General features: G+C 45.6%; 1 protein-coding gene across 1 annotated transcript in view; it reads left to right on the top strand.

The window, feature by feature from the left end:
* The window catches only part of GUCY2C (guanylate cyclase 2C), a 61,783-nt gene that overhangs the window by 21,990 nt on the left and 23,395 nt on the right, over window positions 1–16,398 (top strand). Inside the window, exons 11-16 of the mRNA XM_065413956.1 lie at window positions 2,652–2,733; window positions 6,028–6,133; window positions 6,682–6,744; window positions 6,921–6,992; window positions 7,893–7,997; window positions 8,631–8,717. Coding sequence (XP_065270028.1) covers window positions 2,652–2,733; window positions 6,028–6,133; window positions 6,682–6,744; window positions 6,921–6,992; window positions 7,893–7,997; window positions 8,631–8,717 — 515 coding nt within the window. The remainder of the gene's footprint in view (window positions 1–2,651; window positions 2,734–6,027; window positions 6,134–6,681; window positions 6,745–6,920; window positions 6,993–7,892; window positions 7,998–8,630; window positions 8,718–16,398) is intronic.

Genomic DNA, 16,398 nt, shown 5'->3' with positions numbered 1-16,398 from the left:
GGATATGAGTCAACAGTGTGCTCTTGTTGCCAAGAAGGCTAACGGCATTTTGGGCTGTATAAGTAGGGGCATTGCCAGCAGATCGAGGGACGTGCTCATTCCCCTCTATTCGACATTGGTGAGGCCTCATCTGGAGTACTGTGTCCAGTTTTGGGCCCCACACTACAAGAAGGATGTGGAAAAATTGGAAAGAGTCCAGCGAGGGCAACAAAAATGATTAGGGGGCTGGAGCACATGACTTATGAGGAGAGGCTGAGGGAACTGGGATTGTTTAGTCTGCAGAAGAGAAGAATGAGGGGGGATTTGATGGCTGCTTTCAACTTCCTGAAAGGGCGTTCCAAAGAGGATGGATCTAGACTGTTCTCAGTGGTACCTGATGACAAAACAAGGAGTAATGGTCTCAAGTTGCAGTTGGGGAGGTTTAGGTTGGATATTAGGAAAAACTTTTTCACTAGGAGGGTGGTGAAGCACTGGAATGGGTTACCTAGGGAGGTGGTGGAATCTCCTTCCTTAGAGGTTTTTAAGGTCAGGCTTGACAAAGCCCTGGCTGGGATGATTTAGTTGGGGATTGGTCCTGCTTTGAGCAGGGGGTTGGACTAGATGACCTCCTGAGGTCCCTTCAAACCCTGATATTCTATGATTCTGTGTGGCTGGAAGAGATCACATTGGACAGTAAAAACTTTACTGAAGTGTAATGGTACTGTGATGGACCAAAGGGGCAGAGTTAATGTTGCATGGCAGGTGTCTTCCTAACTTTGCATTTCCTACATTTGTAAGGTTTGTGCTTTCTTGGCCCGTGCAATAGTACCTCCATAATCCTGGAACCTGAACTGCTCATTTTCTGGTTTTCTAACCTTTGGATTTTTGGACACAAACTCATGTGGTGGATGAGCATGAATAACCTAGGGCACTGTGGATAGCCAGAAAGCTTAACTCCATATTAACAATGTGCCGTGTATGCAAATAGCTGTGAGGCAGGGTTTCTCAAACAGGGGTCGCCGCTTGTGCAGGGAAAGCCCCTGGCGGGCCGGGCAGGTTTGTTTACCTGCCCTGTCCGCAGGTCCGGCCGATCGCGGCTCCCACTGGCCGTGGTTCGCTGCTCCGGGCCAATGGGGGCTGCTGGAAGCGGCGGCCAGTAAGTCCCTTTGTGGAACACAGTGGCACCAAAAGCCCAGTAGAGAGCAGATGAGCACTTTGATTATTTGGCATAAGAGTTATTTAGCACATTAAGCTAACGTCCTACATGTCTCTGTTGACAAGTGTTATTGTGCAAATGTAGCTAAGCTGAGGTACCACTCATTTGTTCCCCCAATCTTGAGTCCATTTGCAGTAAAGGGTCACATGGAGTGTAGTGTTTTCATTTACATTCTTCTACCATCCTCAAACTCCTTAAGAAAATGCCTTAGGAAGTCATTTATAGCCAAAAAATAGGAAACCTGACATTTTTACAGAGTTTAGTTTCCTCTATAGTAGAAACATTGTAATGAGACCAGATCATATGTTTTAGCGCCATAAATAGGCTTCCTGAATCATCCAAAAGTCTATGAAAACATAAATGTAGAGCTATTAGGCTTAGTTCAGGATTAAGCATATACTACCATTTTCAATTTGTAGCAGTCAAGCAAGCCATAGTAAAGCAGGGGACCAATACTCGCAAATCTAGAAGTCCAACTTCTGATATAACCAGATTTTTTGCAGCTTAGGCAAAACAAACAAACATAAATGCTTTCCAAAGCCAAGAGTTTAAAAAGGCTTCCTCCAGCCAGTTTCCAAACAAATGTATTCAAACAGAGAATGGCTTTAAATAGCCAAAGTTTAAGTCACTGTCACCATCCACCTGCTATCAAAACTGTTCTAGCTAGCTATGTCCTCTTTCCTCTAGAAAGCGTACCAAACTCAGTAACTAGAACACAACCCTTTTATAGTGTGTAATTTGCAACTGCTGATCCAATTCTCTACTCTTCCCCATGACATTCCTTAAAATTAGGGCTTTTACCTTTGATTTTTCTATTGCTCAAAGTGTTAACACCCACCCTACCAATCCCTAGAAGGGGTCTATACACTCCAACATTAATTTTATTCTGGTTCTTTAAGAAGAATACACAATATTAATTTGTGGTGGAATACTGTTTAGCATGCTATAGTGTCAGTAGCCACAAGAGGGTAGCAGAGCCTCAAGAACAAAACTGGTGCTCTAATACTCCCATTTCAAACATAGATTCATAGATTCATAGACTCTAGGACTGGAAGGGACCTCGAGAGGTCATCGAGTCCAGTCCCCTGCCCTCATGGCAGGACCAAATACTGTCTAGACCATCCCTGATAGAGATTTATCTAACCTACTCTTAAATATCTCTAGTCACAAAACATCACCCAGTCACATGATTAAAATCATGTTTGGAATCATGCAGGCTTCTATAAGTGAGACACATGTTTCAGGGGGTTGGCAGGGAGACACCTCGTGACTCCTCATGCATATCTGCTTGACTGATTTATTTATTGGTGACCTGATGTCCTGCCTTCCTAACTGGAGGCCAATCTTCCACTGATTTCAACAGGCTTTGCATCAGGCCCTGGGTATGTATTTTTTAATACAATGTGTTCAGTGTTCTCACTAAGGTTGTATATTTTCCCATTTCTCTCCTTTGCAGGCCCGCACATCCTGACTATCGCTGTCTTTGCACTCACAGGGACCGTGGTGTTGGTTGTGATCATCGCTCTGCTGGTGTTGAGGTACCAGCCTCATCTTTCTTTTCTCCTCCATTTGCTGCTTCTGAGCGTGGGTTGTTTGATATCTCCTTGAAAATCTGTCCAATTATCTCCCACCCATCGACAAGGCTCTTGCTGGCTTCTCCCTCTGTGTGTGCCACTCTATTGTAGACATCACACATGGCACCTGTATTCAGCACTCCGCTTTGAGAAATGATCCAGTTGCTCAGGTAGTAGATGTGACAGATGATCAGGCCTATTCCACCCACTAGAAAGCACTGTTTCGCATACACACACAAACTTAGCAAGTGTCTTTGTGAGGACAAGGCCAACCTTCAGACTTTTTCTCACTTACTGCTCACACTTAGCCCTTTCTATTACTCTATGGCCTGGTCCCCACTAAGCCCCCACTTCGGACTAAGGTACGCAAATTCAGCTACGTTAATAACGTAGCTGAATTCGAAGTACCTTAGTCCGAACTTACCGCGGGTCCAGATGCGGCAGGCAGGCTCCCCCGTCGATGCCGCGTACTCCTCTCGCCGAGCTGGAGTACCGGCGTCGACGGCGAGCACTTCCGGGATCGATTTATCGCGTCTAAACCAGACGCGATAAATCGATCCCAGAACATCGATTGCCTGCCGCCGGACCCTCCGGTAAGTGTAGACGTACCCTATGTTTCTTTACCCTTTTGGTGACTTAATCGTTCATTCTGAAAGGATGACTCAATCTTGTGTCATTGCACAAAGAAAAACACCAGAAAGTTTTGGTGCCACAGTTTCTAGACCCACTTTATCTCTTACTATTTTCCCAGACTTGTCTTGCCTCATTGCAGCTAGTTCACATTCTTTTTCTATGGATAAAATTTTCTGACTAGATTGTGGTATAGCTTCTATCATGGCAGAAAAATCAGATAAATAGAAACTGAAACCCACTCTAGGATCCTCTCAAAGAAAAAGTTCAACCCATTTGCAGTGCATCTATATATCTGTCATATTCACAGGACTCAGAACCGTCATTTTCAGTGATTTTAAAGATGTATATTTTACCTGGACCTTCCACCTTTAGTAGCTCAGACGACTCCTTTTCCACAGATCAAAGGACTTCAGAGACAACAAGAAAATTGGATTCTATGAAAACCTGATTGGTAGCACACTTTAACCATTGTCATTTTGACCTGATGTGTTCTCCTTGCTAGTTAACACTTTCCATGAGATAAGAATCCAAGCTGATGTAGTCAGTCCACACTTGGATGCCCAGCTGCACCCAAGAAACAGAAGAGCTCATTGTTCCCAAACCTAAGGACAAACATGCCAACAGACTGATAAAGTTAATCTGCATTTGTTTATTTGTTGAAGAGCTCCCAGAAATTTGACAAAGGCTATTTCCAGACACTTTGTACTGCTGCTAAAGGTGCTGTTACCCCTCCTGAATCCATTCCAATGAATCTATTGATGGCAAAGATATTAATCGTTGAATTCCATTTAGAGTTTTATGCCACACCCATCACAGTGGTCTCTGAGAGCCTCCAATGCAGAAGAAATTCCTGGGGATTCCTCAGAATCAATTCTTGCTATTTTTTTCCAAAGAATTTACGCTTTGCATGTAGAAATGTTACCAAACTTCACAATCCTAGCTAATTCAGATGATGCAGTGGATTACCTCATAATTCTCAAGGAAGAAGAGAGACATGACAATGCCATTCTCTTTTGTCAGCCAGTTAATGTCCTGATTAATAACTGATTTTGCTCTTCCCATCAATATAGCCAAGCTCCACAAGCAGCCTACCTAAACTGAGGTCTTCTGACCCTAGTTTCAATTGTGCAGTAATTTCCTGCTCTAGTAAGTCTTATATCTTGATAGATGATAATAATACTCCTAAGGATCCATTAGGCAAGAAAATGAACCAGAGCTCCAATCATTTCTTATATATCACCCAGTGTGTGGAGTTCCTAAACTATCCACACTTTTCTGGGTAATTCTGACTTCCAAGTAAACAAATCAATCCAGAGTCCTCAAAAAAACACAAAACCAGTATTAGACATTGGAAATGTCATTCCAGTCCAATAAGTGCTTAGGTACTAACAAGTCAAATGGATCTTTCTTTTCTACTGAGATTCGTTGCCTTATTTATTGATAGTTCATAGAATTTTCTAGTTAAGATTATGAAATGGGAATTTCCCACAATTTAATGTTTTCCTAACCATCTTGAAATTTCTCCCTTATGATATCTCTCTGTTCTTGAATGCTATTAGAGCTTCATGTGGGGAATTCAGGAGAGATACAGTGAGACCCATATAACTAGAGCCCCATGATCTCATAACTGTCTAACACTTTGATTGGTGCTCCTTTTGGCAAATTATGATGGTTCAAATGCAACTAAACACTCCAGACTAAAATCAGAAAAAACATTTACAGCTAAAAATGGATATTTCCTCCCTCTCCCCTTAGCAATGGCAGTTAAAATATGTTAGAAACATAAAATATTGATGTCAGTCAGCATCCTAGGATCTTCAGTGTTCCAGAGCATTCTCCAGCAGCCAATCACTGTTCAGGATTTGCCAGCATTCCACTAACCAATCTGTGGTGCCCATGTTTTTTATTCAGGAGTAACCTGCATAGAAGAGTGGAAATTCCAATGAATTGTTTTCCTGTTTTCTTATAATTCTTCTGTTGAGGGAGGACATTCCTGCAGAAAAGACAGGGGATTCCATGCCCCAATTCCAAGGATTATTACCCAATATAATCAGGAAATCTGCCAGAGGCAAAGGCCCTCTACAAGAAGTCACCTTACTTCATTCTGCTGCCTCCCCATTGGCTTTCTGCTTTTCCTGGATAGCACAATTCATTTCTGCAAGAGCCTTGCTGCCAGGGACTCATCTGATCCATGTTTGCCTCTGGGATTGCCCTCAGAGGATGTTCAATAGCACAGAAAAGTAAACAGTATAAGCTATTGCAGACTCATTCTGCAGTAACTTGCATTGTCTTCCCCTGGGTGTAAATGTGAAGAATTAGGCAGCAATCTACCAGCAATTTCTCTTCTGCATTGACCCCTTCAGATCTATAGTGCTGAAACCTCAGAGAGCCCAGACTTCCCTAGGATCGGGGGAAAAGGAGTATGTGATGGAGAGGGTATTTCTCCCTTCCAGGCCTCAAAGCTGGGAGCTGTAGGAGCAGGCTCTCCAGGAATGCATGAAGAAGAGAGTGCAGGAGCTGGTGCGCAGGATTCTCTCTAGTACTCCAAGATTCCCCACCGCACTCAGCAGTGTGGATTCCAGTTGTTTGATAGGATGATCTTAAACAGGTTTGCTTCTTTCACAGGAAGTACAGGAGAGATATTGCACTTCGGCAGAAGAAATGGTCTCACATACCACCTGACAAGATCCTGCCTCTGGAGACCAATGAGACAAGCCACGTCAGTCTGAAGGTAGGAGAAACAAGATATCCCCACGGAGGGAGGGTTGTGGGGGCTCAGAGTCTCTGCACTATCAAGGTTTAGTGTTAGACAAATGGTGACTACTGCTTGGGCTCTGACAATGGTAGAATTATCTGTTAAAACTGGTTCACTGTCTTTTCACCTGCTACACACTGTGCAGAAGAGGAATGAGATTAATCCCCAGTAACTTCCCCACTTAATACAGCAAGTACAAGTTCTTTGTACGACTGTGAAACAGGCAGGGTATTTCTTTCCAGGCTCTTCCATTGGGTTCCCTCATCATTAGTATCACAAGTGACATCCCTTTTCAGGAAGGGTTTGATCCTTGTTTTGTCTGTAAATCACAGGCCAATAGTATTGATCAGAGGAAGAGACCCTGGTGATTGAATGCTCTGGGATTTAGTTGGGCTCTAAAGAGAGAGACACCCTTGCAGACAGTGGCATACTTTGGCATTATTTTTCTCTCTGCAGTTTGGTGCCTGCCAGGGTGGGGTTGGTATGTTATAATTGCTGGCTAATGAGTCTTCTTTGGTCCCTAGATTGATGAAGACAAGAGGCGTGACACAATCCAGAGACAGCGCCAAGCCAAATATGACAAGAAGGTAAAATGACCCTTAGTCTGTTCCAGGACAACTTGGTAAATCTTGTGAAAAGTAATATAACTCCATTACTTATTAGTGAATAAGGATATACTCAAATGCCAGAAGTAGTTTAGGGGAGCACGGATTGTTGTTGTGCAACTGCTATGGTTTCCTTCCAGTTGTTTTTTTCTTTCCAGGTGGTGATCCTGAAAGATCTCAAACACAATGATGGGAATTTCACAGAGAAACAAAAGATAGAACTGAACAAGGTAACTGTTTCATGTAGCAGCTAGACACTACAGAGTGAAGGAAACTAATTAGTGAACCCATTCCCCCAAATCCATGTGTGTGTGTCCATCCCACAGGCTACTGTAGCCTGAGGACCCTTCTGTTTGTTATTGGGGGGTCTTATGCACAGTTCTGATTCCGCACTGTAAGTCATTGAAGTTGAGGATGACTGAGATCGCTCATGAACTTGATAGAACCTTGTTAATCCACATTTTTATAATCAGTGCTAAAAATGATGCTTTCTCTTTCCTCACTTCATACCAATCATTTAATAGTGGAGTGTTGTAGTCAAATCTCCTATTACTAAGGGCTAAATGCATCTCTGGTGTATACAAATACATCTCCATTAACTTCCACAGAGTTATGCCCTACATTAGGGTTTAATTTGGCTTTAATACTTCATGGTTTTTTAGAAAATATACTAAGTACATTTTTAAATTAGGGACAGATACATTATAAAGTATTATAAATAATTTAAATGAAACTGCAATAGCCTAACTAAATGAACAAAATACATATTATCATGCAGGAGCCTCATATTTTTATTATTTGTTCATTTACTAACTAATTTGCAACATTCGGTCATTTATAATGGGTATCCGTGTCCAGGGTGTGAAACTGTGAGGTTCTACTGCAGAGGCAATAATGGAGACAGCAGAGTTTGGAATACAGTAAACAGTCACTCCCCACCCTTATCTCCTAGATCAGAAGGCTCTGGAATGAGAGCTACCCTTCAGCAATCACCCACTTTGGTTCTCACACACCTGCACACAGAGAACCCACACATCATATCAGGGTCTGGGATTGAGAGCCCCTTCACAGCATCAGACTTAATTTTGGCTCCCACACTGTTTTTAATGGATACATTATTTTTGCTCTAGCTCCTCCAGATTGACTATTACAACCTGACAAAGTTCTATGGCACAGTGAAGATGGACACGATGATCTTTGGGGTGATTGAATACTGTGAGAGAGGATCATTGCGGGTAAATAACTGTGCAAGCCCCTCTTACCAGTTTGTAAAAGGAAATGCTAACCTGCCAGACGGCTGGGTCCTAGGGCGAGAGAAGGGAGAGGAGCAGAAGTGAAGTCAGTAATATTACTTCAGTACTTCTATGAAGTAATATCACTGACTTCTCTTCTGCTCCTCTCCCTTCTCCTGCCTGGAGTCGATCCTCAGCAGGTGTAAACTGGCATTGCTCCTGAGTCAATGGAAAGACTCTCATTGACTTCAGTGGGCTTTGGATCACTCTCATAATTAAAGGATGCAGTGACAGACAAGTCAGAATGTCTTGCTAGGCTTTGCACAGTGTTCATGTAGGCAAACATATTCACAGAGGCTCATTTTTGCCACTGGAAACCACAGTGGCTAGAAGTTAGGTTCTCACCTTTTTGTAGTTGCTGTGTAGGACAAACTTATATTCCATTCCCTAGCCTCCAAGTAACCCAGTGTCTGTCATAATTTACGAACTTCTTAAGTAAAACAGAGGGGTACCCCTTTTTAGTCATTGGCCAAAAGGCTGTGTGATTCAGAGCTTTGTTAACATTACAAAGAGATGCCTTCCCCGGCTGTTTCCTTGCTATAGGTCAGCCCCTTTGTCTTCTTCTTGTCCTCCCAGGATGTCTTAAATGATAAGATCTCCTACCCAGATGGCACCTTCATGGACTGGGAGTTTAAAATCTCTGTCATGTATGATATTGCCAAGGTAAGTGAATCAGTGGCAATGAAGCATTTATAAACCTGTCCTCATGCTATAAAACTTACATAGTGGGTAGCTATAGGTGACAGGGCCTAACACAGAAGTGGGCAAACTATGGCCTGCGGGCCACATCCGGCCCACGGGGCCGTCCTGCCCGGCCCCTGAGCTCCGGGCCGGCCCCAGCCCCTCCCCTGCTGTCCCCTCTCCCCCGCAGCCTCAGCTCGCCGTGCTGGCAGCGCAGCGGCGAGGCTGGCTCCGGCTGGGCGGCGTGGCTCAGGGGCAGATTTAATGGTGAAGACAGGGTGCCCTGGCATGGGCACCCCAACAACAGGGGGCCCCAGGGCCGGGCACTCGGGCAGCTCAGCACCGGCACACCCCCCGCAGGGGGGAGGGGCTGCACTGCGGGGGCAGGGGAGCAGGCGGGCGGTGTGGGTGGCAGGAGCGCGGGGAACGTGGCCGAAGGACTCAGGAGGAGCACCAGGCGGCCGCGCAGCCGGCCGGAGAGAAGCGGCGCTTCGAAGGGGAAACCGCCGCTTCTCTCCGGCTGCGCGGCTGCCCCTGCTCCTCCTGAGTCCTCCACCCATGTTCGCAGGGCCACATTCCAAAAGGGGATGAGGGGGGTCCCAGGGGAGTGATTAGGGGCAGGGGGTCTTGGGAGGGGGTGGTCAGGGGACGGGGGGGCTGGATGGGGGGGGTCCCGGGGGCGGTCAGGGGACAGGGAGGACGGGGGGTTGCATAGGGGGTGGGGTCCTGGGGGGTGGTTAGGGGCAGGGGGTCCCGGGAGGGGCGGTCAGCGGACAGGGAGCAGGGGGGATTGGATGGGTTGGGAGTTCTGAGGGGGGCAGTCAGGGGGCGGGAAGTGGGAGGGGGCAGATAGGGGGCGGGGGGCAGGCTGTTTGGGGAGGCACAGCCTTCCCTACCCGGCCCTCCATACCATTTCGCAACCCCGATGTGGCCCCCGGGCTAAAAAGTTTGCCCACCCCTGGCCTAATATAATATATGCTTTAGGCTACCAAGAGAAAAGGTGCGGTCTAGTAGCTAGAGAAGGGATTTAGGCACCTGGAGCTCTAAATTCTATTCCTAGCTCTGCTGCTGATTTATGGTGTGTGGCGTTGGGCAAGCTGCTTAAAGGAAAACTCCAACGTTTGTTCAGAATGGTAGACTCGCACCATCTTGTATCAAAAACAACAGAATAGGGTTTGTTTTTTAAATGAACACTGTAGTTAATCTTTTATATGTAAATCTTTCAATAGCTATTAGCCAGGATGGCCAGGGATGATATCCCTAGCCTCTGTTTGCCAGAAGCTGAGAATGGGTGACAGGGGATGGATCACTTGGTGATTATAGATTCATAGATTCATAGATTCTAGGACTGGAAGGGACCTCGAGAGGTCATCGAGTCCAGTCCCCTGCCCTCATGGCAGGACCAAATACTGTCTAGACCATCCCTGATAGACATTTATCTAACCTACTCTTAAATATCTCCAGAGATGGAGATTCCACAACCTCCCTAGGCAATTTATTCCAGTGTTTAACCACCCTGACAGTTAGGAACTTTTTCCTAATGTCCAACCTAAACCTCCCTTGCTGCAGTTTAAGCCCATTGCTTCTTGTTCTATCCTTAGAGGCTAAGGTGAACAAGTTTTCTCCCTCCTCCTTATGACACCCTTTTAGATACCTGAAAACTGCTATCATGTCCCCTCTCAGTCTTCTCTTTTCCAAACTAAACAAACCCAATTCTTTCAGCCTTCCTTCACAGGTCATGTTCTCAAGACCTTTAATCATTCTTGTTGCTCTTCTCTGGACCCTCTCCAATTTCTCCACATCTTTCTTGAAACGCGGTGCCCAGAACTGGACACAATACTCCAGTTGAGGCCTAACCAGTGCAGAGTAGAGCTGAAGAATGACTTCTCGTGTCTTGCTCACAACACACCTGTTAATACATCCCAGAATCATGTTTGCTTTTTTTGCAACAGCATCACACTGTTGACTCATATTTAGCTTGTGGTCCACTATAACCCCTAGATCCCTTTCTGCCGTACTCCTTCCTAGACAGTTTCTTCCCATTCTGTATGTGTGAAACTGATTGTTCCTTCCTAAGTGGAGCACTTTGCATTTGTCTTTGTTAAACTTCATCCTGTTTACCTCAGACCATTTCTCCAATTTGTCCAGATCATTTTGAATTATGACCCTGTCCTCCAAAGCAGTTGCAATCCCTCCCAGTTTGGTATCATCTGCAAACTTAATAAGCGTACTTTCTATGCCGATATCTAAGTTGTTAATGAAGATATTGAACAGAGCCGGTCCCAAAACAGACCCCTGCGGAACCCCACTTGTTATGCCTGGATAACCAGAAACAGAAACTGCACCCCAATTCCTGCCTCTCTGACTGCTACCCTACCTGTGAATTCTGCCTTCTGCTTCCCCAGCTCCTCAGCTGACCCTGAGAGCTGGTGCAGGGCCTGATGCCTTTTGCAGCTCATTGTTTCTGTTTCTGGTTATCCAGCCAGTTATGCACCCACCTTATAGTAGCCCCATCTAAATTGTATTTGCCTAGTTTATCGATAAGAATAGCATGCGAGACCGTATCAAATGCCTTACTAAAGTCTAGGTATACCACATCCACAGCTTCTCCCTTATCTACAAGACTCGTTATCCTATCAAAGAAAGCTATCAGATTGGTTTGACACGATTTGTTCTTTACAAATCCATGCTGGCTATTCCCTATCACCTTACCACCTTCCAAGTGTTTGCAGATGATTTCCTTAATTACTTGCTCCATTATCTTCCCTGGCACAGAAGTTAAACTAACAGGTCTGTAGTTTCCTGGGTTGTTTTTATTTCCCTTTTTATAGATGGGCACTATATTTGCCCTTTTCCGTCTTCTGGAATCTCTCCCATCTCCCATGATTTTCCAAAGATAATAGCTAGAGGCTCAGATACCTCCTCTATTAGCTCCTTGAGTATTCTAGGATGCATTTAATCAGGCCCTGGTGACTTGCAGGCATCTAACTTTTCTAAGTGATTTTTAACTTGTTCTTTTTTTATTTTATCTGCTAAACCTACCCCCTTCCCATTAGCATTCACTATGTTAGGCATTCCTTCAGACTTCTCGGTAAAGACCGAAACAAAGAAGTCATTAAGCATCTCTGCCATTTCCAAGTTTCCTGTTACTGTTTCTCCCTCTTCACTGAGCAGTGGGCCTACCCTCTCTTTGGTCTTCCTCTTGCTTCTAATGTATTGATAAAAAGTCTTCTTGTTTCCCTTTATTCCTGTAGCTAGTTTGAGCTCATATTGTGCCTTTGCCTTTCTAATCTTGCCCCTGCATTTCTGTGTTGTTTGCCTATATTCATCCTTTGTAATCTGTCCTAGTTTCCATTTTTTATATGACTCCTTTTTATTTTTTAGATCATGCAAGATCTCGTGGTTAAGCCAAGGTGGTCTTTTGCCACATTTCTATCTTTCCTAACCAGCAGAATAGCTTGCTTTTGGGCCCTTAATAGTGTCCCTTTGAAAAACTGCCAACTCTCCTCAGTTGTTTTTCCCCTCAGTCTTGATTTCCATGGGACCTTACCTATCAGCTCTCTGAGTTTACCAAAATCCGCCTTCCTGAAATCCATTGTCTCTATTTTGCTGTACTCCCTTCTACCCTTCCTTAGAATTGCAAACTCTATGATTCATGATCACTTTCACCCAAGCTGCCTTCTACTTTCAAATTCTCAATGAGTTCCTCCCTATTTGTTAAAATCAAGTCTAGAACAGCTTCCCCCCAGTAGCTTTTTCAACCTTCTGAAACAAAAAGTTGTCTGCAATGCAGTCCAAGAATTTGTTGGATAGTCTGTGCCCCGCTGTGTTATTTTCCCAACATATATTTGGATAGTTGAAGTCCCCCATCACCACCACTACCTGTTCTGTTCATTCCCTCTGGGGCACCTGGCATTGGCCACTGTCAAAAGACAGGATACTGGGCTATATGGACCTTGGGTCTGATCCAGTATGGCCATTCTTATGTTCATGGTAAAACTCACTACTAGTACTAGGTGTAACCATTTCAGGAAGTGAGGGCAAATTAGCCTGGGAAGAAATTCATTCTGCACTGAAATCAAGGCTGCTTTTAAGTAACCTTCACTACGTACACTAAAAGCTGTGTTATCCGGCACTTTTCCAGCCGGAAAGCTCAGTAAACCAGCATTTCTGATTTTCACTGAAAGTCCGGTTTATAGTCTGGGTGGCGTGGGGCCAACAGGCTCCCTACCTGGCTCCGTGTGGCTCCCTGGAAGCGGCGACACATCCCTGCTGCTCCTAAGCAGAGGAACGGCTAGGTGGCTCTGCACGCTGCCCCGGCCCCAAGCACTGGCTCCACTGCTCTCATTGGCCCACCTCTGCCCTGCCTCTTCCCGCCCCCACTCTGCCCCCGGCCATGCCCCCACTTCACCCCTTCCCCCAAGGCCTCACCCCTGCCCCGCCTCTTCATGCCCCCGTTCCACCCCGCCCCCGCTCCTCACCAACCTTTCCAGCGCCTCCTGCATGCCGCTACCACTGAATAGCTGATCCACGGCGTTCAGGAGGTGCTGGGAGGGCAGGAGAGGAATTGATCGGCGGGGGCCGCCAGTGGGCGGGAGTGGGGGGGAGGGACGGAGCTTAGCTGTCAGTGGGTGCTAAACACCCGCTAATTTTTTCTCCATGGGAGCTCCAGCCCCGGAGCACCCCTGGAGTCCGCGCCTATGCCCGAGCCCCCTCCCGCACCCAAGCTCCCTCCCAGAGCCCACGCCCCACACCATCTCCCATTCCCCAACCCTGAACCCCCTCCTGCACCCAAACTCCCTCCCCCTTAGTTAACTGGAATTTTTGGCTTACCAGCACCCCCCATTTCCCCAACATGCTGGATAACAAAGCTTTTACTGTATTTGCATTTTTGGAAGGCGCAGAGTTGAGATAGGTAGTAAAACAAGGGTTTTTTTTAAATTAAATATGTATTTGTTTTATATTTAGTGAAATGGGGCCCAAGAATTTCACATACAGATTTAGATAATCTATGCCCTTACCTTTCTTACTGCTCCATCAAAATCCTACTCCCATTCCTGGCCAGTCCTCCCATTTCCCTACATGCCTCAGCTCAGATGTGGTCTCTATGATGAATGACTCTGCTATGTCTGTTTCAATGTGATAATGAAAATCTCACTTTTTATTAAAATCTCCTTAATCCAAATTGTCACAGTTTGTTGGTTCTGGTAATGACTATTTCACATTCAGTTAACCTTCAGCGTTAAGAGCTCTTTTAAATAACAACTGTGGACATGTTTCCCTCTCTTCTGGAATCTTACAAACAAGTTTTCTTAATCCTTTGCAGTTAATCTCCATAGGACTCCCTTCCAGGCACTGACCAAGGTTGACCCTGTTGAGAGTATCAGATCTGATGAGATCATACACTGAGATAGAGGGCGAATACTGGCTTCAATGAAGTCACTGGCAAAATTCTTGTTGACTGCTATGGGGCCAGGATTTCATAGACAACCTGTTAGCCACTGTACTATTTATAAATGAATATGGGAGTCAAGAATAAAAGGGTTACGAGGCCCTTTCTATGGCATATCACCTGATGTTATTTGAACCAGTCAAGATGATTCAGGCAAGTTCTCTGAGTCCTCCTAAACACATGAGTACTTGGTGATTTGCAGTTTGGAGCTGGTATTGTAATGGAGGGCTATGGTGTGGCCTACTGATTACCATACACCGAGTGACTCTGCTGTCATCACCTTACCTGACCCTCATGCACACACACAATTCCCTACTTTTATCCCAACAGCTCCTTCTCTGCTTACATCCGTCTCCAGCTGCACTGCCTTACAGCTCCCATTTCCCTCAATACCCAGCTCATGCATCCCTCAGACCCAATTGCTACTTCCTGCAGTTCAATAATCCAACACCCAGTTTTTGCAACCCTGCACCTTCCATCACCAGCTCTTGTTCCCCTGCACCCCAATTCCTGCCTCTCTGACTGCTACCCTACCTGTGAATTCTGCCTTCTGCTTCCCCAGCTCCTCAGCTGACCCTGAGAGCTGGTGCAGGGCCTGATGCCTTTTGCAGCTCATTGTTTCTGTGCCAGGCAGCTGGTGCTATCTTCATTGATTCCCTTCTAGCTGCATCCAGAAAGAGAGCAGGAAGCAGCTGCTGCCACTGTAGCAGCCCCTGGTGGTGTGGAGGAGACAGTGCAGGCTCCAGCAGCAGAGGTAGTTTTGAGTCAGTGCCTGCTGCCTCTGCAGACTCATGACAGGTCCAAGGACTGGCACCTTCTTCAGCACACATCACAGAGCCCCAGGACTGGCACATCTATATTCTGTACTAGCTGCAAGTGACTGAATAGACCTGACAAAAGCCCTGATACAAAGAAATTACAGTCATTGAGCCTTATGGGCACAAGGGCAAATGTTGCTGTTGCAAGTCTGTTGCTTGTTAAACAAGGGACATTGTTAAATAAGCTGAAGGAAATTGTGCAGCTGAATACAATATTTTTGTACCATATCAGAAAAATGGCCCCGTTGAAAGGGCTTGGTCAGAATTAAAGCTGAAGGATGGGATCTTCAAAAGTGCCTTGGGGCTATATTTTAAAAGTTATTTAGGTACACCTCTACCCCGATATAACGCGACCCAATATAACACAAATTCGGATATAACGCGGTAAAGCAGCGCTCCGGGGGGGCGGGGCTGCGCACTCCGGTGGATCAAAGCAAGTTCGATATAACGTGGTTTCACCTATAATGCGGTAAGATTTTTTGGCTCCTGAGGACAGCGTTATATCGGGGTAGAGATGTACCTAAAGATGCAGAGAGGCACCTACTGGGATTTTCAAAAGCGCCAAGCCATCTAACTCCCATTGATTTGTCCTTAAGAGATACAGGAGCACAAACCTCACTGAAAGTCAATGGGATGTGTGCTCCTAACTCACTCAGGCAATTTTGAAACTCTCACCCGTGTGCTTAACCAGGCTCTCTGCTTCCAAACCCGCTTCCCCAATAAAAAGGATGGCAGTGGAGGAGAAAGCCTTCTCAGACACACCAGCTCCCCAACTTGAAGACGAGGGAGTTCTGTCACATGTAGACCACAGTATCATTGAATCATCTTGTAGGAGGCCAAAACTGGTGAGGAGTTTCTGCTCTAGTGGATTTGCACCCCGGGTTGGTGTCAGCAGGAGTACGCACGAGATGCAGAAGCAGAAAGTGGGCCCTGAAGCTTGCAGAAGGGCCTGCTGTTGTAGGCTCTCTACACTAGGTGGTGTCAGCAGAGCTGCATGGGAGTAGCAGCAGCGTTAAGAAGTGTTTCCTTTGGACACACATTATTACATAGTCTCTACAGATTCCAGCATGATATATGTATGCACATGATAACCAGTTCCAATCACATTTTTAGGGATGCTTGCATCCCCCTACGATTGGAGTTCAAACATACCTCTGCTGTTCCTGTCTCAACTGTCTCACAACACTACCTGACTCTTCCCCTACTATAAGCAAAGCACAGTTCTCTCTTGTGAAAGAGCGGCGTGTCACACCCTGTGATTATGATCACTCAATTGGTATAATCCACATTCATGATTATCATCTGTCATCCTTGAGGATGACATTTGAATGTGTGTGTTTAAAATTATGGGTCCAAATTCAGAGGGGATCTAAACTGATGTCATATACACCTT

Source organism: Emys orbicularis, chromosome 1 (assembly GCF_028017835.1).
Source record: "Emys orbicularis isolate rEmyOrb1 chromosome 1, rEmyOrb1.hap1, whole genome shotgun sequence".
In the NCBI taxonomy this organism is placed as follows: Eukaryota; Metazoa; Chordata; order Testudines; family Emydidae; genus Emys; species Emys orbicularis.
This window is presented reverse-complemented; position numbering and strand designations above follow the sequence as displayed.